This window comes from Cyanistes caeruleus, chromosome 15 (assembly GCF_971803275.1).
Source record: "Cyanistes caeruleus chromosome 15, bCyaCae1.hap1.1, whole genome shotgun sequence".
NCBI classification, from domain to species: Eukaryota; Metazoa; Chordata; class Aves; order Passeriformes; family Paridae; genus Cyanistes; species Cyanistes caeruleus.
Window position 1 is genome coordinate 14,091,325 of NC_141715.1, and position 25,800 is coordinate 14,117,124.

Here is a 25,800-nt window from a genome sequence, read left to right on the forward strand (position 1 = left end):
CAAATAAAAAGAAAGAAAACACACTAAACTCTGACCACATTTTTTCTGTCTTGAGGAAATTATGGCTGAAGCTCCAAAATCTAAAAGGAGTTGATAGTGAAGTGCATGTTTAAGCCTTCAGTATTTATTAGGCAGTCCAGATCCCTGTGGAACCACAAGGCTGAGCCACAGCACCTCAAACCTCCTTGTTCCCATAGCAAAAACTCGGGGGGAGAAGCAGCCTCAGTGCCATGATCCACCTCAGCCTGTCCAGGGACAGAGCCTCAGGGGTGCCACATCTCTGTCACAGCAGTCAGGATGGGAGCAGCCACCAGCCCCACACAGCTGCTCTCCCTGGAGCTCTCCCTGGAGCTCTCCCTGGAGCTCTCCCTGGAGCTCTCCCTGGAGCTCTCCCTGGAGCTGCAGTGGGTGCTTGGCTTTGGCAGACACAGTTATCCCAACAGTGCACTCCAGGAAAAGGGATCTTAATCACTAACAGGGACCTGGGCTCTAAAACTCACAGATACCATCTACCACAGGACACCACAAGGTCCCCTAAGGTAAAACAGATCTTAGCCTTCTCTTCCAAACACATCAAACCAGAAATAGCTCCTAGCTTTATTTTGTTATTATTTATTTTGAGATACATTTTTTTTCAGTGATACAAACTGCTTGCAGCTTTTTCCCAGGGAAGTGAACTATTTTAAAACACTTGGTCCTGCCATCTCTGCCATGGATTACTGTGTATTTTAGTAAAGACCTATTTTCAGTAGTGGAAACCACAATTTTTTTTTGGTTTTTTTTTTTTTTTTTTTGCTTTTTATTTAGGTTTCAGAACAAAGAGGTGAGGGCATTGTTGAAGCTTTTTAGAATCTTTGGCAAATAGGAATATATTTCCTGTTTTTTTTTTTTTTTGGTGTGTAACTGCTACAAATTTCTGCTTCTGCTAAAATCAGGAGGAGGAAAAGTCACAGCAAAGAACAAAACTAAATAAACTAGCAGGTGAGGCACAAAAGCATTCAAAGCACCCAGGACATGTTTGGTGCAGCCCATTTGTTCCTTTGTGTATGTTTGGACCCCTCTTCACGTGGAGACACAGAAGGCAGGGAGGCTGAGGACAGGATGACTTTGCAGGGGTGAGATTCTGTGTTTGAGTCTAGGGCTATGAGCAAAGCAGTGATGGTCTGTAACAGCAGTGAAAAGGGAAAAGGAATGGAAGGGAAAAGCTCTCTGAATTTTGCCCTACATTCCTACACCACAAAGCTGAAGGGAAAACACAACGTTTGTATCAATACCTGGAGACAGGCCATGCTACAGCCAAAAAGGCAGAGATTAGGAAAATACAAAAAAAGGACAAGAACCAGGGTGGCTGATCAAGTACATATCCTTCTCTTCTGATGTCACTGTGAATGTTTCTTTTTGAAGGGAAGGAGAGCCTACAAAACTGTAAGGAGGAGCTGTGAACCACCCAAAGTCCAAGCAGGTCATAAACCAGCCCCAGACCCCTCAGAGCTGGCTGGGTTTGGGTACATGTTTATAATTTACCTTCAGGATTAGAATAATTAGTTGGGCAGAGGAAAAAGAAGACATCAGCAGACAATTAAAGCCATCAGGACTCTGCTACACGGCATGAGTGTCAGTTTGGTTATTTATATACAGATAACAAATATTGAAAATAATGATTTTAAGAATGGTGAAAAAACCTGGTGATGGTGGGGATGGGTTTGAAGCTTTTTTATGGCATTCAGCTGCCTGCCTCCACTCCTCTCAATTTTGTCTTCTTTAACTTGCATTTACTACTTCATGGAATCCATTTGTAATTCCACATTGTTTTAAAGTTAATAGATGGAAAAGAACTAGGAAGGAGGCTATTGTATGAGAGTGGGCTGCTTTTTGGTGTGGGATTTTTTTCTTTTTTTAAAGGAAAGTGAAATGGGGATGGAGTGTGGGAAATTCCTTCCTCAGCAGTCACTTAACAAATTGGCCATTTTTCATCTACTCTGAGTCGGGGGAAAGACTGTCAAAGAATTTTAAAAGAAAACACTGCAAAATCTTATTAATTGAAGAAAGATTTTTGGCCTTTATTTTTCCAGCCAATGAAAGCAAAATTCATGCATCATAATTTGGGATGTTGTTCCCTAAAAAGGCTATAATAAGTAAAACCAGACAGACAGCAGATAGAGCAGGAAAACACTAAGGTATGGAAAAAAACAAAGCCTGGATACTGTGACTCTGTCAACAGTCAAAATTTTCATCACATTCATTTTCAATCTGTACTTCATTTAAGAACATAAGATTTACTATCATGGTTTAACCATTACTCAACTAAGCCAAGGGGGGACCCTAACAATTTGTTACAGAACAACACACATACACACTCTTGGATCTTCCTCCCTGCGTTCAGACTATTTTCTGTGTTACAATTATTCTATAAATGCAGAGTTTACTGAAATATCGCTGCAGTGTTACCAGCATTGTGGCAACCAAGAGCACAGGAGTGATGAGGGATTCAGGCTCCCTGCTTGGCAGGGGAGAAAAGCAGGAATCTGCAATGACTGAGCTGGGCACCTCTAAGCTCAGGTTATGCAAACATCCCAGGCTATCAGTGCAGAAACAGCTCCAGTGCAAGACAGACCACTCCTGACTGGATGTGGGGGCTAACTACAGCTGAGAAATCCCATTTGTACATGAAACCAACAACTCTTGCATAATTACACCAATAAAAATGGATGGTCTGGATTTGTTCAGCCACAAAACCCAGCCAGTCAATCTTTCAAAGAGATTTCTATTTTCCATACAAGGGTTGGTGAGGAAAACAAAAAGCTTACTCTGCCTGCTACTACCTGTTAACAGCAGAATTAAGGATAATATTTGGGTACAACATGAAGAGGTATCAACTGTATTTTCTGTCCTGCTACATACAGCCTGGCTATGGATGTTTGTGCCCTTTCAGGCATTGAGCTCATTGTCTCCCAGACTACTTCACAGGAAAATTGCTTCCCTGGGCTCTACACCCCTGCCATTCCTTGCTTATCCACCTGTAGATCAAATCCATGTACTTGCAATGCTGGAACACACACGGTTTGGTAACACAACATTTAGTGCAGTCAGCATCAGAGAGAGGCAGGTACCTGAGTACACAGCTCTGAGCACAGGAATAAGCATTCCTGACCCCTGGAGTGAACTGCTTTTCTCTCTGAACTCTTGGTCTTCATACACTATGCAATACTGAACTCAGCTGCACCTAATTCTTGTGTTGTTGTTGTTTTTAATAGATACTGCCATAGTAGTGTCAGATATTCCTTCAGTACAAAAAGGTTCATCTAAAAAGAATATACACAGAGATGCCCTGGATGTCACAGGAGACTTCAGTCAAACTCTTTGGTCAGCAGATCCCTCTCTTTCCAGGTCAGACACACAAACCATTGCAAGGTGCTTTCATAGCTTGTCTCTGTGCTTCCATGGCATTTCCTTCACTTTTGTTCAGTCAACTGAGCAACTCCACATGATGCCTCATTTCTTGTGTTTGGATTCAACTCCTAAGGACCCTTGAAAGCATTTGCTTGGTTTGCTTGGCTTGTGTGTACTTTTGTTTGGCTGATGGCTTCAATTCTTCCAGCCATTTTATGCTGCTCCCTGTCCTGCTCCGAGGCCAGGGTGGCTCTGAGGGACATTTCAGCCCAGCACTGCAGTCAGTCCTTCCAGGTGACTGATCAGGTCTGATGAAATATCCCCCTCCAAAACGGAGGGAAAGCAGATTAAGGCAAATCTGGTATCACTAAACTCTTCCTATTTTAAGCAACACAAACTATTGTAACCCTTCAGATTCTAATTTAAGCAACACCTCTATTTTATTTAATTATTTTGAAACCTTTTTCACCTGCAATTCATATTACTTTTTCTGGCAGCATTTCCTTAATTTCTTAAAAAATTACTATTTTTCCCCCCAATTGTAATTAAGCTTATTGCCTGCACCATAATAGCTTATGCTTACTGTGTGGCTGTGTATTACCCACATGGCAACAGTGAGGTCTGGTATTTGACAAACTCCTGCTAATCACCATAGGCACAGCACAGACAACATTCAGGTAAAAAAAAATACCCAAAGCCAGAAATCAATGAAACAAAACCCACTGTAAGCTGAGTAAAAATATTTCAAAACTGGCTCTAAAGTATCACATGAATTCCCTGGCCATTATCCAGATGGCCATTTGAGAAGAAATCCCAGTCTAGTTCTTTCTTACATTTATTGTCTGGGGGAAAAAAAAAATCTGCAACAATCCTGCAGAAAGGAAAGTGCATTTGCATATATGCTGGATTCAGTTCCTTACTGGATATGTCTTTTCTTGGCTGGTCAAATCCATTTCCTGTTGTAAATGTAAAGACTTTGCCTCCTTGCATTGGGTTTTGTTAGAAACCACCCAAGAGTAGCTGACATAAATAGTGCACAAGTAAGCACAATGGGCTCAACATCCTACAAGCAAAACTCTTTACTCTGCTAAGCTGAATTTTTTTAGGTTTTGGCAGAAATATGATTTTAGAGACCCAATAAATGTACATTTGAGTCATAAGGCTTTTCTCAGCTGAAGATTTACATGGGCCTCCTTTGTATCAGCCACAAAAGTATTTTAAGAGTTTGGAAATTCTAGAAGCTTTCCTCCTGCTTTACTCAGCCACTCAAGCTTGATCCCCATTAAATCCCCCGACATGTAATATATTCCAGTGTACAAGAAGCCCTTCATTGCTTCTCCATGCTCAGGAGGTAATAACCCCATTTCAAAGGCTGGAGCAGGAACTCCTGCAGGTGTTTCCTTACCCTCCTTGCTGAGCCAGGAGGGCTGGGCTAACACCGTGTGAATGAGTCCAGGGAATGCTCCAGAATGGCTCGAGGAAAACCATTTCTAGATTCCACTTAGGAGAGTCTCTGCTCTCGCAGAAGGTTTAGGAAGGAATTTATCTGCAATGCAGGATAGTACTGGAAACACTCATCCCATTTCTAACTCCATCACCAACCCCTGTGACCATGGACCCAGCAGCTGACCCTGCTCCCTGACCTGGGTCACACTGAGGACAACACCTGAGCCTGCAGCCTCCTACACAGCCTTTGCTTGCCCACTTGTGAAACAGAGACAGGAACTGAGCAGCACATCATCAGGCTCACTGTATTCAACAGCAGACCTCTGAGATCTCAGGTGAAAGCCATGCACCCTAAGCCAAGGTTTTAATGGATTCAGGACAGGTGTATATCAGGCTCAGCTCAGTACTGAGAATGTGCACACTGAAGAACAGACTTCTCTGATCCCTTAAATACAGTTTTCTTAATGTATTTAATAATCAGGCATCAGTACTTTGACCCAGAAAAGTGGTCATGTTTATGAGCACATATATTGCAATATTAGTAGAATTAACATTTTTCCAGGAAGAGATCCAGATTGTTTAAAAGGGGATTTTCAGTTAATTTTATGCTCATGCACTAAATAAACATTTAGACCCTTCCCTTCAGGCACTTCTCATGGATTCCTGTTCTCTGGTTGTGGCCTTTTCTTACCTGTGTAATTAGGAGGACAGAGGCACACATAGTTGTTGATCCCATCCACACACGTAGAGTTATTCTCACAGTCATTATCTTCACAGTCATCTGGATTTATTTCACACCTCTCCCCTTCATACCCAAGAAGACAAGAGCAGCTTTGGAGGCAAAAAAAAAAAAAATAAATAAAAATTAGCATGGATCTAAAGGGACAAGAGTTCTGAGGTATAAAGCTGAAATTAAAACATATAAGAGTCAGTTGGAGCCAAATTCACTGCTGCTGTGAGGCGTAGAGCAATTTAACCCCAAATGTTTGGTGAAGGATGCAGTCTGATGGTTCCTGGGGTCATGTAATTATTTACACAAGACAAAAATCATCCTCAGAAGCCAGCCTCTGCCATGCTCCCTTTGCTTGCTTTATTGATAACTCTGGCCCTTAGCTGAAGTAAGCAACTCCAGGGCAGGAGAGTAAACATTCCTGACAATATGCAAATCCTTGGCTTCCCTGTTAATGTTTTTGTGAGAATGTGGACATCTGCCTGCTGCACAATCACAGGACAACTTGGCAGCTCTTAGATACCTCGGTCTCCTCAAAGAACAGCAGCTTGAGTTGAGTTTACAGACATGAGCATTTTCTTCTCATTACTACTTTGTCACTTGTTCAAACAAGAAATGTTTGGGAATGATTGCTTTTGCAAGTGCTGTAAGATTTCAGTACGTCTGCAGCTCCCCCAACATGTATTTGGAGAAGAGCTGATGATGCCCAGATAATTCAACTAAAACACAGACCATGGCAGAGCTAGTAATGGTTCTGTGAGGACGTGGACACTAGTGAAGAATAATTGCACTAGACATTTTATCTCACAGGAGTGTGATGTATGGTCCCTAGAGGGAGGGTAGCAAACTAAATGGCTGAAGAATGGCATTTTTTTCAATCTCCATTTCCTCTCTAGATCTAGAAGCTAAGGTTACAAACAGAACCTTTATATTTTAAACTATCTGTAAGTGATGGAGAGGTGGAGGCCAGAGTTTCCTAAAAGAGAGTCTAAAAACAGGAGTTAAGTGCTGCAGTAATATCAGGGGCTTCTGAGAAGCCAGCAATGATACTTGAAATGTCAGTTTTGAAGTGCCAGCATTACTGTTCAGTAGTCACAGAAAGGGCTGTTTGGAGTCCCAGTCCAAACTACACATTCATTTTGCTGTTCATTTCCTTTCTTATGCAGGCTCTGGTGGCAGAAAAGGAATTGAACAAGTGAAAAGCACTACTGATTGATGAGGATGAAAACCAGAGAGCACTACAGCAGTCACACTAATTGCCATCCACTGTTTTTGGAAACCAGGAGAATTTCCAAGGCAGACATAGCTGCAGGGTGCTGTTTTCAGCTCTGACAAAGTGGACCTGAGGTGGTTATCCTGCTTTATGCAGGTGTCGTGGGCTGGAGATGGGGAAAGCCCTGGAGAAAAAGGAGTTCTTCCAAATCTGTGAAGAAAGCTGCAGGACTTTTCCTTCCCTTCCTCCTGTGTGCCACAGCCTGAGCAGGGCACAGAGACTCTCAAGGGAGGGATGGCACAAAGTTCTGCATCCACCCTCAGCAGTCCAGGCTGGATCACAAGGGTTAGGCTAAACTCCTCATGATGTACAATCTCAGAAAGGAGTCATAAAGAGGAGAAAAAATGGGAGGAGAATTTGTCTTGAGCCACCACAACACTAAGATCTTCCAGCTGGGTATAGAAGAGAGACACTGGTCACATTCAGAGTCATCTTCATTCTGCAAGGACCATCCACAGGTCATGAGGGTTAGAAAACTTTCACCATGAATAACCAAAACCAAACTGCTCCAATAAATCCAATTTAGGACACACTAAATCAATGAGGAATATTTTCTTTTCCTGTCTCAAGCTCATTATTACTAATAAAGCATGTCCTCTTGCTGACCCAGAGCCAGAGGATCACAGGAGGCAGAGAGGAAAGAAGAGCTGGCACACCATCTTTTGTGGCAATGCAAGTGTCAGGGAGGGGGTTAAAGACATCTAATCAAATACAGTGATACATTCATCATGTCTTGCTTTTTGATTACAAAACTCCATTTTCAGGGGTTTATAACTCAGTCATAAAAATATGCTCCAGGCTGCAACTTGGAAGAGAAGGTCTCAGTTTGGGAACAGAAATTTTTCTCGTCATTTAAAGAAAGGCAACAAGAGTGGCTTTGTGCTGGTGATTTTTTTATGTGAACATAACACCATTTTCCTTCCACAAAATGATTGGGACAGCTTGGATGTGTGCAATTAAAAATGACATTATTAACCACTATCACAGTAATGGTTCACAGTGGAATTACCATTAGTAACAATTCATTTGGGATTGTTAACATAAATTGCTCAGTATTAGGACACATTCCATACTCAGGGAAATGTCAGGATAATTGATGACATTTGGCTACTGGTCCTTATGTAGTATAGGAAGTCTTTGCATTATTGCTTATATAGGATTCTTTATTTTGATTTGCATTCAACTGTACCAGATAAGAGGCCTGAAATTAAAAGATAAAACATACAACTTGGGTCCTGGATTGAACCACATGTTGAAAGAATTGCAGTTTGGGACTGTTTGTATGTATTCTCCTAGAAAAAACTTAGAAGAAAAATGAAGTCTGCTGAGTGACTGGAAGGTCACCAAATTTGGGTTCCAGCTGACCGAGGGAGAAAATGAATTCCAGAGACAATGATGAAAACTTTGCAATGACTCAGTAGTGAAGCAGTGTGAGACAGCATTTCATGTGGATGTTGGAAACAATGGAGCCATGCAGAAAACAACTCTTTCCTAAGTTGCTGTGTTTTATTAAAAGTCCAAATTCCCTGTTCTTTCTGTTCAGGGATTGGCATTATGTTTTACTATAAAAAATTAAATAACATCCCATTATCCTCATGAAGTTGCAAGGGAACACAAAGCTTAATGGAAATATTTTGGGGTAAACTTTTGGACCCAAAGCATTTTGTAAGCTGTTTTTTTTTTAAGCTGGCAATTTTTAAAGTTTACTGTATTAGATTTTTTTAATAAACTCTAATGAAACAATTTAGAATCAGTTTATTAAGATAGATATTCATACAGTGCGTCAAGTTTCCAAAAAAAAATTATTAGCTTTTAAATAGATATAGTAAATTCTTTCAGGAATATTACAATTTCATGGTAAAGATGCCTTTTATGTCTAGATCCCAATGGAGTAGCCTGTAAGTCTGGAAGTGCAATGTTTTTCCTTGAACTAAGCAGAATTAACACTAGGCAGTTAATCAGTTCCAGGATTTTACATTTATGAGGGCACTTGGTTTGTGGAAAATGCTAAAAAAAGCAATCTGGGAAACGAAGGGGGTTTTATAAGGAGAAAAGTTAAAATAAGGCAGAGCCTTTGTGTCCCAGCACTGCAGGTTATCGGAGATCAGCTGCTGCCCGTGGGTAAGTGCAGCAGAGCTGACAGCTCTGCTCCTGCCAAAGCCTCCCTTCCAGGCGTGCTGAGCCACCAGGACATGTCTCACTGGCCATCTCTTTGATCACCCTTAATAAATGACTTTTTGGGCAACCTTTTGTCGAGGCAGACTCAGATTAGATTAGAACGAGCAATTCAAAGGGAGGAAGAACTTCCCGTTTCTGCTCCTCTGAGCCTCGCTGTGTCACTCACCTACTCTTCAACACAGAGGTCACCCCTACTTGAAGGAAGAGAATATGAAAATTATTCAGGATTGAAAAAGTGCAAGGCTAAAAGAGGATGGAGTAATTCCAGCTGAACCTTTGCCCTTGGCTGTCCCACCAGCATCTGCTATTCCAGCAAACCTGAGTTCCTCAGGTCCCTGCTGCTGACAGCCCTTGTGGGCACAGTGGGGGCACTGGGCTGGAATCTCAGTCATAACTAAGAGTTTCCTGTCATTAGGGGTATCATCACCATCTTAGCATTATTTCAAATGGTACTTTTCTTGTCTAAGGCCACAGAAACTTGAGAGTTAAACAGCTTGGCATTTCATAGGGAGAGAACTTTGGCTTAAGTTTCTTTTTTACAAGAGTAAAGATTTGACAAGTTTGGCAGCAGGGCTTGTGTATGAATATATTTCCCTAGGGAAGAGAATATACAGAAGATATAATTTCTTTTACAGGCCACACAACAAAAAAATCCAAGGAGGCCTCTCATGAAAATGTTTTTGACATCCGCTTCCTCACAGCACATAATGCAGGGCAGCGTTTTTCCATCCTGGTGAACACTATTTCTGTGCACATAACTCTGACTGCTGCCATCCACTGGAGAGATTTCCCACCAAAAAACCCCAACCTAACCAACCAAATTCAATCTTGAAATGTTTCTAGAGCTTTCTTGTCACTGACTGTTCCATCTCCACACCACATTTCCCTAAGCCATGCTAAAGCTCCACAGTCATGCAGAGCCACAGAGGTTATGGACTGACTGAATTAAAAACAAGAAATGGAGCAATGCATATGCTGAACATTCAATTTTATGCATCAGGATTTTGATGAGATATGGTTTTATGTGTCTTTTATTAGACCAACTGAAACTACATAAATAACTATAAAAGCAGAATCCTTCCCTGAAAAGCTTCGAATGTTGTTCAGCAACAAAATCACCCCCGCAGTTTTATAAAGGATTGCAAAAACAATGCTCATTTGGAACTGAAGCAAAGCCTCTGAAATTGTAAAATTCATTCAATTCAGGAGAGAAATTCAGATGTAGCTCTCAATTCAGGTCATTCGAAAGTCTTTATCTACTACCCCAGAACAAAACAAAAATGCTAAAGAAAAACCCAATCCAAAATATATGTTGAAGGCTCTTATTCTAGTATTACAGATACTATAAAATGTTTTACTACTGCATTTTTAGTACCAGCTATATTTTTGAAAAATGCATGACATTTACTGAGTGACAAATTTGAGATATTCTAATATGGTGTGGTTTCATTGGCACAAACTGGGAAAAACTATGCATATGAGTGAGCAGAAAGGAAAGTGAAGATCACCAGACCATTAATTCTCTCAAGCAGAAACTGAACCTGAACTTTTCCTCCTAAAATTGCTGTGCCTGCTAAAATCTGAATCAAGATGAGGCAGATCAGATCAGAGAAGTGGTTTCACCAGAATCTATGGAGTCTGTCAAGCAGCACAACCACTTGGAGATGCTGTGACCTGCTGAGCCTCCCCATCCTCTCCCACCACTGATCCTGACATTTTGACTCAGGAGCCTCCTCTGCTCTGCTCAGGGGCTGTCACAGGTGCTCCAGCTGAGCCCTGAACTGCCCCTCGTGGAGATGTGGCCATGTCTGCTCCTGTTCCACAATGGAAAACCTCCAGCTGCTGTTCATTACAGAGCCTGACAGTGTCTCTTCATCCCCATCAACCTGTGCTTTTCCACTTGCTATCACCAGTGACTTGTGTCCTGTGATGTACTGCACCTGCTTCTGAGAGCAGGGACTTCTTGAGGGTAGCACAGAGAGAAGTGCTGGAGCATTTCTTCTGTTTACAGCTTCTTCTTTTGCAAGAAACAGCATAAACATGGAAGAGCACATCTATGAAAATTCTAGCAGCTCTTTTTTAAAGAGAAACTTTCTAGCAACTTGAATGACAACAGGTGACCAAAGCCTCAAACTTGTATTTTCTTAGCTGTGAAGTAGTGTCTGCAGCAGTGCAGATCTCCCAGCTATCTCATTTAAATTTCTGGACTTCTCTTGGAGTATCCCCACCTATGCTACATCTTTGTTATATGGGCAAACTGAAATTCACAATATCCAGCTGCAGAGGTTATTTTCTTGCAGGTACAATGCCTAAGATGTGGTAATCTCCCCATGCTTTTTAATTGTTTCTTTAAAGCCTGTTTGTCTGCAAGATTCTTCAGAATGAAAACATTTTGGATCTGGCTGTCAAGCAACAGATGCTTACTATACAAATACAGAAACAGCTTAGATGTGAGACTGAAATGCCCCAAGGAAAATTAGGATACAGATAACACAATGCAGATCATAGAGACCACTCAAGAGCTCTTAAATGTATATTCCATTCTGAGGAAACGAGGAAGCCTGTTTCACAGGAAATGTTATGTCACACCAATGAAACCAAAGTAATAGTTTTGTAGGGCAAATAGAAATGCCACATGCAGCAGTTTCTATAAACTAGCTGTTACAGTTCATTAATGCAAAGCAGAAACACATTAAATTTTATCATCTCATTTTTAACAAACTTTGTGCTACTACCTGAATCCATCTTTATTTGCCTCTGTGAGGTGGCAGGTCCCTCCATTCTGACATGGATTTTGAATGCAGGAATTAATGGGCACACTGCAGTCTCGACCCTATTTGGGAAAATTCAAAAGAAACAACGTTAGTAAGACTCATGTCATCTGAATCAGTGTCTCTAGCTCCTTCAGTCTACTCATGGCACCACTTACAAGAAGTCTGTGATCTTCAGACCCGTAACATAACCTCATGTTCTTTATTGATGATCAGATTTATTCATGACTTCAGTGAGAATTTGGCAGGGCAACTGCTTTATCCAGTGGGACTGGTAGGTACTCAGTATCACTTCAGGTTCAAGACTGTTAATGAACTCTTTCACTGGAGTGTTTTAAGGAAACAGCTGGTTTCACCATCACTGTAACACACTTTAATGTTAGTTACAATGAAAAGAACAACTCATGACCAAAGGTAAGTGGAAGGCCACACATGGTGAGCACAAGCCCACGTGGAGTCAGCACTCACCAGCTGCCTTTACCAGGCACTCAGTTAAACCCTGCAACAGCACACACTGCTCCTTACCAGATCAGAACCCATGGGGGAGAGGCCCTTTGTGTGGTGTGAGCTGAGTTTGAATTTCTGCATGAAACACACCAAGATTTCATCATTGGCTCAGTTTGATTAAGACTGCCCTAGAATACACCTCAGCTCTTACTGAACCTCACCAGCCTGAGCAACCTCCACTACCACTGACATTTTACTGGCCCTTCAAGGCATAAACAAATTTCTCTGCTCATTATATTCTGCTGAATAGAACAAGCTATTTGTAAAACTGGCAAATACATTGGATAGCCTGGTTTTGCTTTTCAGTTTCTGACACACTTGGGTGGACTAAAGCCACCCAAAAGCCACAATACTCAGAGGATCTGAGCAATCACAAGAAGTTCAAGAGATCACTGCCCTTCCTGCTGAAAATCCTGCTAGCAATGGACCTTTGCCAGCTCATCGGCTGGAAAGCTGGTAGATTACTGCAGTCAAGAGGAGAAAAATACCTTGGGAGATACAATAACTTGGTTCAGATAACTGGTTTTTTGTCTTAGTTTGTCTCTGGGGTCCTTATCTTGAAATTGGTGCAGCCTCAATTAAGCCTAACCAAGGCATAAAGAACTCAAATCGGCTTGTGAGTGTGAACTTTAGTAAAAGTTGATTTGATCTGGTCTGTCCACTCCTGGTGCTTGGCTCTTCCTCACACATCATACAGCTCAGTCCTCCAAATACCACTGAAATCTTTTGTACTTTGCAGCAGGTACAAAGTGCTGCAATCATGTGAAGAACCAAGAATTCATTGTGAAGAAGTGAGGCACACAGATTATCACAGAATCACTAGGCTGGAAAATACCTACAAGATCAAACCCTACCTTTAACTGATCACCACTGTGACAACCAGACCTGAGCACTGAGTGCCACACCCAGTTGTTTCTTGAGCACCTCCACATAGCATCACTCCATCACCTTCCTAGGCAGCTCATTCCAATGCCTAACAACCATTTTAGTGAAGAAGTTTTCCCCGATAATCCAACCTGAACCTTGCCTGGCACAGCTTGAGGCCATTTCCTCTTATCCTATTGCCAGCTGCCTGGGAGCAGAGCCTGACCCTCACCTGGCTGCACCCTCCTGTCAGGGACTTGTAGAGAGTGAGAAGGTCCCCTCTGAGCCACCTTTTCTCCAGGCTGGGCCCTCCCAGATCCCTCAGCCACTCCTTGTCCAGACCCTTTCCCAGCTCCATTACCTTCTCTGGACACACTCCAGCCCCTCAATGTCCTGCAGTGCTGGTGGCCAGAACTGGACACAGCACCCAAGGTGTGGCCTCCCCAGTGCCAAGTACAGGGGGACAACTGGTCCTGCTGGCCACCCTATTTCTGGTACAAGCCACTTTTCACTGGCCTTCTTGCCCACCTGGGCACGTGGGGTTATGTTCAGTCTCTGCAGACCAGCACCTCCTGGTCCTTTCCCCCCGGGCACCTTTCCAGCCCCTCTGCCTCAGCCTGGGACTGCAGGGCTTGCTGTGACCCAAGGGCAGGCCCCAGCACTTGACCTCATACTGTTGGCCTCCAGCAATATGAATATATATATATATATATGTATATATTATCCTTTTTATAATTCCATCTAACACCACAGAGGAGCTTTGTTCACAAAGCTGTATTTCTTGAGGCTCTGTCTCCAGCATGCCCCAGAGTGAGGAGATGCAGGTTTGCATTTTGAGATTTCTGCAAAAACAAGGGAAGAGGGACAGACTTCTCCACAGTTGAATCAGAAGAGAAACACTTCCAAAGGACAACAGAAAGGCCTGGTCACCCCGTGCCTTGCTGTGAGTTCATCCCCCAGCGCAGCAGTGCCGGCAGCACACACGGCCCTCACCCAAGGCCTGGCACACAGGCTTTCTGCTCCATCCCTGCTCCGTGTGCCAAGCAGCCTGTCCTTCTCCATTTGAAATCCCGACTTCCCAAATGTCTCAGGCAAGAATTGGGATGGCGCCGAGGGAAGCTCACGCAGGTTTTATTTTGGCACCATGTGGCCCGCAGCACTTTGCGGATGCGAGCCGTGGAACAGTGACGCTGATCCGCTCCCACCCTGCTCCAGCACTGCCCATCTCTTGTCCATCTGTGCCCTGAATCCTGGGTGTTTACCACCTCACTGGAGTGAAGTTGCTGGTTTTTATACTTTTCCTGTGTCCCTAAAGAATTGATTATTATATTGATACTTCACTAACATCAGCTACTTCTATTTCATACAAACTCTTCACCCCTGTATCACTAAAATCCTAAACCCTTGGCAGCCAAGCAGAGCAAGCAGCAAAGCATCTGTTTTTCTGAAGATTTCTGTCACAGTTGAACACCATGTAAAACAGTACCATCACTTCCACTGTAATTACTCAGATTAATTTGAACATTCTTGTAAAAAATTAATAAAGATGAATGTCAAAATGAGAGCAGACCTTTCTGTCTCTTGCACTGGCACATGAAGTTCTGCATGACAAATTCTACTCTCATTTCTGTCCTGAACATGGCTGACTTATTGGCTTCTTGAGCCTCAGGCAGCATGGAAGCCCATTAGAATGTGCTGCTGAATCAGTTGATACACTCAGCTGCTATGTGGCTTTAAGAAAATTAGTGTCTCTCTGACTCAGTTTACTCATTGTAATAAATGGGCAAACAACACTTAATCCTTCTCTGAAGATCATCTTCTCAGAGCTGACTTCATCAATAGCACATTGCAAGCCCACAAAGCAAGTACAACTTCTCTAACAAGGAAGACTTTGAAAAACAAAGAACTCTGAGAGGAGAGAAGCTGCAGGAAATAGTGGTACCAATAAATCTACAGCAAAGCAAGGCCCTTTTATTTCTGTCTGAGACTGTCGCTACCCAGAAGAGCCTAAAGACATTCTAGAAACATCTTTCAAATGAATAATGCAATTCTCTAGTCTCGATTTACAGTAAGACTTACTGGAAAAATGGAATTGCTGTCAAGCATCACTAAAATTAATTTATCTCTGAGTTGGGAAATACTCCTTGAGTCACATTGCCTGGAAATAACTGTTGTTACAAAGGAGAATATTGTCTATTTGCTTCAAGACTAAAGAGCCTTTTAATGAAGTCTGAAGCAGAAATAGAGGTGCAGACTTGTTTCAAGGACAGGCAAGAAGATAGGACTGTCTCAGCAATTCACAGGAAAAGGATGAAGGTCCCTCTGTGCACAATATTTTACTTCTAGAGCTTTTTTAGGATACAATAAATTTTTGTCTGGTCTGATAGGAAAGCATCAGATCTGAAACACTTTAACGTATTTTCTCGCATTTTCTGTAGGAGTGGAAAGATTTAGGCATTGAAACAGGAAATTTCTGCAACTTATTAGAAAACATATATGTTCAGAGTCCAGCTGCCCTTTTAAAGCTGAAGTACCTCAGCTGGTCCAGACTTTATCTGGGCTGCTCCAGCTTCGTATTTCAGTGAATAAGAACAGAACTATTCACCATACATAGAAAGAGTCACTTCTTTGTTGAAATTACCTATACTGGGCATTACTGTATCTACAAGTTGTTCCTCAGCACTGCTGTGCCAAATTCCAGCTTTTACAAGGATCCAATACTGGGAACATTATATCATGATCAATAAAACACCCAATAACAAGTAGCAAAACCTAATAAGAACCCTCAGCAGGAAGAACATGGGATAACATAGTTAAAAAAGCACTCATTTGCCTTGACACTGCTTCAACCACTTCAGTACCTTTTTCAGTTAATTTTCAAGAGTCAGTATTGTCTGTGTAGATGGAGAGTTTCAGTCACGCTCATGTGGCAGAGGTTTGAACTCTGTCCATCCCAACGTGATCCTCCTCCTGTTTCCAACATCAGATAAGGGGTGGCAGCACAGAGCTCACCACAGGCAGGAGGTGGAAACCTCCTGGTGTACAAAACCATCACTGCAGGAGAAACACGACTTGGGCAGCGAGGGAGACACCTGCAGACAGGCAGGAATCCATCCAACCTCACTGCTTTGTGAATAGGGAGACCTCTTTCCAGCTAATTACAGCCCTGTTCAATGACTGCAGATTTTCACAGCATGCTGGAAAAATGAGCTCTACAACAGAAATACCAAAGTTTATTCGACTTGTTAACAACATACAATGTGTTCATAATAAATTTTAGTTAGATGGTATATGTGGAGAACAGATGGTAGCGTTCATGTGTTTAGTAAAAATACTAAATGAAGACAAATATAGTTGATAGAGACTTTAAATTAAGAACCAGGAAATTTTCATAAACAACTTAATTATCAAGGTCTAAATACAGCTAAAGCTTTTAGGGAAAACAGACAAAATTACATCTACAAAGACACTGTATTGCACACTCTGTCCTTTACATTCCTAATTGTAGGAGTAATGCATCCACATCCAACTCTTAGTCTCACCAACATTAAAACACTTGTCTTATGGCTTTCCTGGTCAGAAGTTAATAAGAAACCATTACATTAAGGGAAAAGGCTTAGTAAATCTTCCACTTCATAGTAGGCTGAAAGGAAAATTCACAGAAAGATAACAGAGAAGAACACTATGTTCCATGAGTATATCCAGGGATGTTATTCCAAGCTATAAGTATCTGCCAGCTTTAACATTTTGACCTCCTAATCTTGGGAAATGAAGAATAAATGGACTTGCAGCTGCTTGGTTGAGCTGTGCTCTGTTCCCACAGAGCATGGCAAGGATTTTATCAGTTTTCTGAATTATTCTGATCTAGCTTGATGCACACACTTGAGTGTTGCTACACCTGGATGTGCCAGTGGGACCTGCCCTTGAATTCAGGCCTGCAAGGTCCAGCAGCAGAGGGAAGGGCTAAATGTGGTGTGTGACAATGATTTCCTGATGCTTCATATGAAAAAAATGAGATGGGATAAGACAAGAGGAAAGGAGAGGGGGAAGAATCCAGAAGCAGCAGAAGACACAGACAGCAAAGAAAACTAATTCAGTTTGAACTTTTAAATGCAGCTTTTTCCTTTGAGTTTTACTTCTTTCATGCTTAGTAAAGTGAGAACTTTGATCAAAGGTTTTCCTGAAGCTGTGCCATGCAGCTATTCAATAAGGTATAAACTGATGCTAATTTTTACCTAATAGCATTTTTCACCAGTGACTTCTATCACCACTTGAAACCTTTATCCCTCTGCCAAAAATAGTCAAAGCTGGAAGGTAAATTGAAATTTTCCAGGGCAGGAGGGAATGAGATGTCTCAGGAACAAAGTTTTATCACATAAACCTCAATTCCACTAGAAAATTAAGCTGGGAAAAAAGAATGAGGCATTCAGCAGTTTTCCTGGTAATAAACACATTCAGCAGCCATAAATACAAAGAAGAAACAAGAAGAATTTTGCATAATTGACCGAGGAAACCCGATACCATAAATTCAGCCTCACAGCCAACACGCTAAGTTACAAGTTTGGTAGGAAAAATTCTCTCAAGTTCTATTCACAGTTGTGTATTTCAGAGCCTTTCAAGGCAGGGAAACCCAGTATTTGATATAATGGGATCATAAAAAGAAGTTTTACATGTACTGCAAGTCTTACAGCAGCTATGGAAGCTACAAGGGCATCTGGTGCTAACTGCAGCACGAGGGACTTGGTGGATCTCTGCAAACACAGCTCGGGGAAGGGAATGCTCTCAAATAATTACAGATGTTGTAAAGTGCGTGAAGAATGGAACCAACTTCAAAATATAAAATGAACCTAAATTCTTTTAAAGGAAGGGCTGGACAGTACAGCATTGGGAAGGTGTGTTATTTTACCACTGAGGCCATCTGAAACTGATTTCCTGATTGCACTGATATTCAGATACACAGACAGCTGACACCCTGCTATCCACACACAGTAGTGTGAAGCTCTTCAGCACATCCAGGTGATACCATTTTCCTTCTTTATGCTCTTTCTGGCCTTGGACATAATGGCTAAGCCTCAATCTGGAAAAGATGCATCTGATGCTCATTGGCAAGGTCAAACAACTAGAAGAGCTGGCAGGGCGTGAGTTAGATCCATCTGCTCAGGCATATATACAAATTATTTGGCAAGGCACGGATAATATCACAGCAATTTTGGATCAGGCTGCTTTCAGATTGCCAGGTGGAAGTTGAGAGATTTGATCATCTGTTGTTCACAAAAATCTTGTGACTCCTCCTTCTGAACACAGACCTTGCTACAGTCACCCACACCTCGAGGACAAATCCCCACTCACACTGGGCATGAATTAATTCTTTCTCTTCAGCCACCCATCCCAATGGATGTATGGAGTAATAAAACTGTGCCTTCTGAGGACTGCTGTTTAGAAACCAATTAATTTAACATGAAAAATCAATTAATTTTATCCACCTCTAGCCTGGAATAAAAGTTTTTTAATATAAATCCGGATTTACCTAGCACAATCTGAATTATTTTTTCAGTTCAGCATCTCTGTTTATACAGCTGCACTTACACTGACACATCCATACTACAACAGAGTTGCCTGCTGCTCAGAAACATGAGAAATACTATTTGCTAAATGGCACAGAAGGCAGGTTATGAAAAGAAGGGACTCTGATATTGTTCTTGTGCTCCCTCTCCCACCACTCAGCTGATTTAGCTCCCTCTGAAAACTTTCTCAGTGTTACTGTAGGAAGTAAAACCACAGAAAATATTTAAAACCCACCATCTTCAGCACTGTACAGTTACCTCCTCTAGCTTCATCTGGCATCTGATTAAACAATATTGGCCATGGCAGCAGCACTTCTTAGTGACTTCCTTGTCCTTGTTAATAAATCACTATTGTCAATTTATAGCAAATTAGGCAAACTCTGCTCTCTTAAGCCTCATTTTATTTAAATCAGAAAGATTTATGACCCTCCAGGGTATAATACACCTTCCATTACCTCTCCAGCTAGTAATCAAGAATATGCCTGTCAAAGTCAAAGTGCAAGGATTCATCATATTATTTTTTAAAAACTCTGGTTCTTCTCCTATGAGTATGGAATTTAATTCTCTGTGGGCATTTGAGGTTTATTTTGTAATTATATTAATTACCATGCAAATCCTGATTGCCCTTCTAAACCTCTCCTTACATAAGCACTTTGGGTTTCAATGGTCTTTTGGGCTTTTAATCAATGACAGGAGATATGTCATTAATCCATCATGGAGTCAATTCACACAGCACATTTCTGAAACGAGTCCAGAGGTGCCAAACTGGATGGGACAGGTGCTCCAGAGCTTCCAAGGTTACAAGTGACAGATCCAGACAGTTGTGTGAACATTTTGAGAGGTGCAGAAGAAAATTAGGGACACTGGAAATAATTCATTTTGCTGAGGGTTGACTCTATACATAAAATACAACCTAATATATTTGATGTAAATCCAACACTGAATATTTCCTATGTAGTCTCTGATTCAACCAGTCTTCATGAATGAGAATAGTGTTTTTAGTACCTTCAAAATACTTCAGTGCCTATTTATTTTAAAGTACATTTTGCAGTGACAATAAAACTTTCCCTTTCAGGCTATCCAAAGTCAGTGCCTCTTTTTCAATGTGAACTCTGGAGAGAAAGTTATAAAGACTGGACATTTGTATAGATAACAAAAATACTATCAATGTGCTTTAAGAAATAAAAATAAAACATAATTGTTGTATTTTAAATTAACTATGCCTAATACTTCAGCTACTGAACAGCCTGCCTGGAGAGGAGGCACACATTACAAACAGAAACACAATGAAGCCTAACATGAGGCAGAGATTATGTGATTAAAAAACCTCTCCAAAAAGATCACTGGGTTTCTGAAATAAATCAAGCTAAAGATGCTGGAAGAGTCCCAGTCCCTTGGAAGAACCTTCTGCTGGCACATCTCTGTTTGTTAAGGATGCAGGCATTTGGTTTGCAACAGCTCTCTGCTGATAAAAGGTCTCACACTGAAATTCATATTATTTCAGCAGAAATGTCAGTTTAATCTGTTTTGCTTTTGGAAAAACTGCAAAGCTTCCCCTGCAAGATTTCCCAGCTCATAGACAGCAGCAATCCTGTTTGAAATCAATCTGATAGTGGGCTGAACTGGCTGGTAACCCCAGAAGGCAGCACTGATTTCAGAATCAAATGTGCATATAAATTTTTCAGACTACTAAACAAGTGAAACATGCTCACTATGAAAGGCAAGAGCCCAATGTTTATTTCAGAGGTTCTCAGCAGTATGAGGAGGGGTCCCCAAGGACCATGGGGGTCAGAGAGCTTTGGGACAATCTTATCTGCAGTGTTTGTGCACTTATCCCTACACTAATCTAATCCCAATCTAATTCCCAAATGAGTTTGGAATTAGATCATTTCTATTAACAGGAGTGGCTTTACTCTTCTTTTCATCTTAGCCTGCTTATAGCAACTTCATCAATTCCATCATCTCCAAAGGAAAGTAGAAAATAAGGCAATCAACCTCCCAGGACAATCTCTGTTCGTGTTCTTGGACAACAAAAGAAACCCAAAAGCCATTTTATTGAGTACACTCAGTGCCAAGAAAGCCTCAAGGATAACAGATGACAGAAAATCACAAGGAAATTTACAATAAGGATTTTCAGCTGTAGCCAACTACGTCAACTGGTTCAATCATGCAGAAATGGTGGGATGCAGAAAATTAAGACCTGGTTAAACAGAACTTGATTAAGCAGAGTTATAGCAACCAGCAATCACCTGAAAGGCAGAAAAACCACAAAGGAAGAAAAATTTTTATTTAGTGTAATAGGACCAGGCAAACATAAGAACAAGAGCCTGAAATTCAGAGTAAATGCCAATAAAAACTTCTCCTTTACCCTGGGAAAAGAAAGATTGGAAGTCTGGTCATTCATTTAGAACTAACCCAGGAAAACAGTAGTAAAACCAAAGAGGGGGGGAATAATCCACGCTGCCAACAGAATGAACATGACAGTGCCCTCCTGTGGGTCCAGCTCCCCATGCCCTGAACTGCTCAGCTCCTGGTGCAGCACTGCACAAACAGTGAATGCCTGAAGCTGCTCAACATCTGCTTTCTTGCTGGCCTAACAAAAATCAAAACACTTCTTCAGAGCTGGCTTTATTGTTAAGAGCCCTCATTAGAGCCTGCCACACTACGTGAGTGGGTTTTTACAGGGTTTGTGGTGGGTGTGCTCCTGCCTCGACGCCTTCAGCCAGCCACTGGGGTGGTAATCCTTCCCTAAGCCTTTCATTTTATGCTCTTCTACATGTAAATCTCCATTTTCTTTAGACCTACTACAACAGAAAGGGCAAAAAGCAAGCAACACAAGTCTGGCTGCTGCATGGTAAATTTTACAGAATAAGCATGTGGAAGAAAATATTATGATTTCTGCATTTTTTTCTGCCCTGGGAGCTTTATATGAAATTATAACCACCTACTGCTTATACTGGTGTTTGCCCTAAAAATCCACACATAAATACAGATCTACTCATTTCATGTGGCCACCCATTACCTCTCATCCCTAAAGGCTTTCTCTTTTGTTTTACTATGAGTGGAAAATGCTTCTTCGACATTCATTAATAAGCATTTTCAGTATGGTTAAAACGATCAAACCAAAATAAAACAGCCCAGATCACATAAACACACACTCCAGGAGAATTTAATAGAATGAAAGTTCAAGGCAGAACCACCTCACACAAACAGCATTTTGCTGCACAGGTTTCTTCTACATGAAATCTTGGCACTGAGCTGACATTCCAGCGCCTGTTCCCCCGACCCTGACACCGGGAGAGAAGAGAGGCCAGGGCAGAACAACACGTGGAGGCAGAGAGAGGAGTTTGTTCTCCTGGCTCGTGTGGATGAGGGCAGGCTGCTTGGAGTCCCTTCCAATTTCTTCTCCCTTTGCAATTCCAGCCTGGAGATTTATTTGTGCGGCGAAGGATGTGTGTTAATGGAGCCAAAGACACAAAAACACAGAGCTGCATTTGCACACAGCATTGTCCTGACAAAGCTGGCATGGGATCTCACACAGCAGCAGCCAAACTCTACACTGGGTTACATCCACTGAACCCCACCCCAGTCAGCATCAGTGAGAAATTGCCCTGTTGGAATAGTCTCTGTCTGGCCCCTGAGCTGGGAGCTGCCCTGGGGGGCTGTAGGTGAGCAAACACCACCACAGCCACGCTGAGTCCTGTGCTGAATCCTCCCCAAGCTGCCCTTGCTGCAGGGCTCTCAGGGATTCTTTGTGTAACAGAACCTCCCGTGGCAAAGTGCAGACCCAGCAACCTTCCCCTGCTCCAAGCACAGCCCAGGGCACCCTCGAGCCAGGGGTACAGCCAGGGCAGCACCTGTGGCACAGGGGCACTGCTGAGAAAGCCTTGTGTCAGCCTTGTGCTCAGCATCCACAGCTCCTGCTCAGCTGCACTGACCCCTTCAAGTGCTGGCACAGAATCTGTATCAGTGCACAACACGGGATATGTGTGAATCCCCAATATCCCAGAGACATCCTGCTCTGAGACCCTCCACTTCTAACCTTGTTTCCAGGGACAAAAACCAGGCGTGGGGAGTAGGGAGGGGAAAGAGCCAAATTCCTAGCAGAACTTCGGAGCCAGCTTCCTCACTAAATATCATTCTGGCTTCACTATAATGCCTCCCACCACAAGAGTCTGGCTGCAAAGAATGCTGTCTCTCCAAAGCCCAAGAGATTTACCCAGGATTTTTCCAATTGTATCTGTCATCCTGCATGATTGGTGAAATTGCTTGAACCCTCAAAACACCGCAGGGCTGCAAGAAAAGTCAGGACACTGGCTGAACTCAACAGGGAGGTGAACAGATTTGGATAAAATTTAGAGCAACTCTACCACAGACATGCATCAGCATCTGGTGCCTGGAGTGTGGGATATGAGCTGTGCCAATTTTACCTATCTTCACTTCCCATTTCAGACAGCTTTCAGTGACAGCAGAACCCAGAGGTGACAAACATCTGAATTCCAGCAGCTCTGGCTCCTTTACCTGAGAGTACAATCAGAGGCTGTGCAGACTCCTAGGCAGGCACTGCACTTCCCATTCTGGATTGGCAATGTTCTTTCATGTCAGGCAGAACAAAAAAACATTTTAAACTCTTTCCCCAGTTCTACAAATAGTTCTGTTTGAAAGAAAGCAAATTATTCTTTATTTGTTGCTACCTCAATTTTAAGAAGTATAAAAGACAAAAGTCAGCCAAAAAATTCCAAAACGGCATCTTTAGAATAAAGCAATTGCAAAATACATGAAGTGTTACTTTCACTCATCTTAGTTTTTGCTACAGTTATTCAAGTGAATTTTTTTCCAGTGGCTTACTGATTGCAAGTTTGATTAATCTCTTGAATTCCAACACCCATGGACTCAATTTTGCAATATCAATGGGAATACTTACAAGCCACACACTCTACAGAATCAATGAACTGGCAGGCTCCTGTTATCTATTTCCCAGCCTCAGCTGCACTCACACACACTGGCTCTTGCAGGTGGCCAGCAGCTTTCCCAGCAGGAGAAAGCTCCATCTCTCTACTTAAAATCAGACTTTACAATCTAAACCACACATACTATTTAAATAATCATTCAAAGAATGCTATGGAGAAGAGTAAAAAAAAACCCAAATACACTGGAGAATGACACCAATGCCTGTGTTTAATATGCAAACACAAGTTTTATAACATGGAGAGCCAGTTCTTGCCAGCACTGGTGGCACCCTGGAGCTCCTGCTTGTGACCCTGCTGGATGCTGGAGGTGCCATATCCCACTCCTTGGGGCTTTCTCCCCAAAGCACAGCCACAACAGCCCTGTTTCAACCATGGCTTATCTTCAGCAAGCACATTCATCACCCATTTTAAGGAAAGAGCAGCAGCAAAGATCATTATCAGCTCAGCCTTGCCTGAGTGAGCAATCTCTGTTTCTGTCTCATCAAACACTCCTGGGGCCCTCTGGCCTCACAGCTCAGGTGGTCCATGACTTATCTCACTCCTGAGTTTACCCAAACCATCGAGGGCAGCACTAAAATTGCTAAAAGCACCACAAAGTATACATTCAATAGCAAAAACATCTCTGTGAGCACGAGAAGTAAGAGAGGGAACCGTCATCAGCGTGACAGCGAAAACCAGACCACAAGCTTTTGAGAATGCAGTTAACTGGGAGAATGTTCTGATCCATCAGGCACCACTCTGGTAACTTAGGTCACTTTCTGCTGGCTGCCCTGTTTTTTTCTGAAGGCTGGCATGAGCACAGGAACCCCAGAAAGCTGCTTGTAATGCCTGTCCCTTCACAGGGAACATTATGAAGCCGTCAGCTTAAATTTGGAAAAAGGGTGGGTTTTTCACTTTATTGATGCACTCTTCCACACAGGATTTTTTGAAAATCTACATCAAACAAGGAAAAACAAATGCTGAGAGGGCAGATTTAGGGCAATTTATCAAGGTCTGGGAAATAGCTTCCAGATGGATGGAGCTGTTTGGTGCTGGCTGGTGAGAAGGAAGCAAGGTATTGTTATTGAATTAGCATGAATCTCTGGTGGAGAGCTACATGGTAGATAGAGTGCTCCTTTCATATGGTTTGCATTTGGACCTGTCATATTTCATTTTTATTCAAAAACCTGTGGTAAAGACACACAGTTCTTTTTTTGCTTATTAAATTTCCACCAATTCTCCCTGAACTGTTAGCCAGTGTTTTTAAACCCTGCTCCAAGTGCCATGCCTGCTCTGTTTGCTCTTTGCCACGCTTGGCTGGCAGCTTGGTGCTTACAAGCTCACAGTGGTTTTGGGTTTTCATGCACACACTGATGTCACCTGAGAACGTGTGTGAGAGAGGAGGAAAGCTGGATGCTCTGTGAGATGTTTAAACTGAGTCACATCAAGTGTTTACCAAAAGTCTTCCAAGGAAAATGATGCATCCTGGGGTTTAATGCACACTACAGTGTGCTGATAAACTAGAGGATTATTCTTGATTTTTCTCTTTAATAAATCTTCCCTTTATAAACATGTCTTCCAGCAGTACAAATGCATTTATACCAGTGACTTTGTGAGTAAGGGATAATGCAAAAAAAACAGAAGAACAACCAGCAAACAAAAATCTAAGGGCCAAGGGAAAAAAAAAATATTCTCATAACACAATTTTACTTAGAATAACCTGGATACCTGCTCCATGATACATGTCTTACAGAGTAAGGTATATGCAAAGACTTCTCCTGCTAGTTCTGAAATATTTTACTTTTCAAGTTCCCACCTGAAGAATTCAACATAATTTATGTTAAAAAGCAAATTAATATGACCGTTTTCTTATTAATCTGAGGAGATAAAGAGGTTGTTATCAAGTAGTTTCAGGTAAAGAGATTTTTTACAACACAGTCTTTTAAATCCTAGAAAAGTTTCTAGTTGACATGCCGATGGGTAGAAAGATTTCTAAGGACAGGAAATTTCCAATTCCTTTTTCAATTATTTAGAAGAACTGTTGTTATTCTTGAGTACTAAGTGTAGGGGCACTGGGGTGAAACAGAAGAAATAAGCTTTATATTTTCCCTTTCCCAACATTTCAGCG

The 25,800-nt window shown here is 42.0% G+C and overlaps 1 protein-coding gene across 9 annotated transcripts in view; it reads right to left on the reverse strand.

Annotated features, from left to right (window-relative positions):
- The window catches only part of SLIT3 (slit guidance ligand 3), a 468,187-nt gene that overhangs the window by 40,326 nt on the left and 402,061 nt on the right, over positions 1-25,800 (reverse strand). For all 9 annotated transcript variants that reach the window (XM_086851329.1, XM_086851327.1, XM_086851328.1 and 6 more), the window contains 2 exons: positions 11,753-11,850; positions 5,528-5,667 (listed from right to left, as the gene is read on the reverse strand). In XM_086851329.1, coding sequence (XP_086707455.1) covers positions 5,528-5,667; positions 11,753-11,850 — 238 coding nt within the window. The remainder of the gene's footprint in view (positions 1-5,527; positions 5,668-11,752; positions 11,851-25,800) is intronic.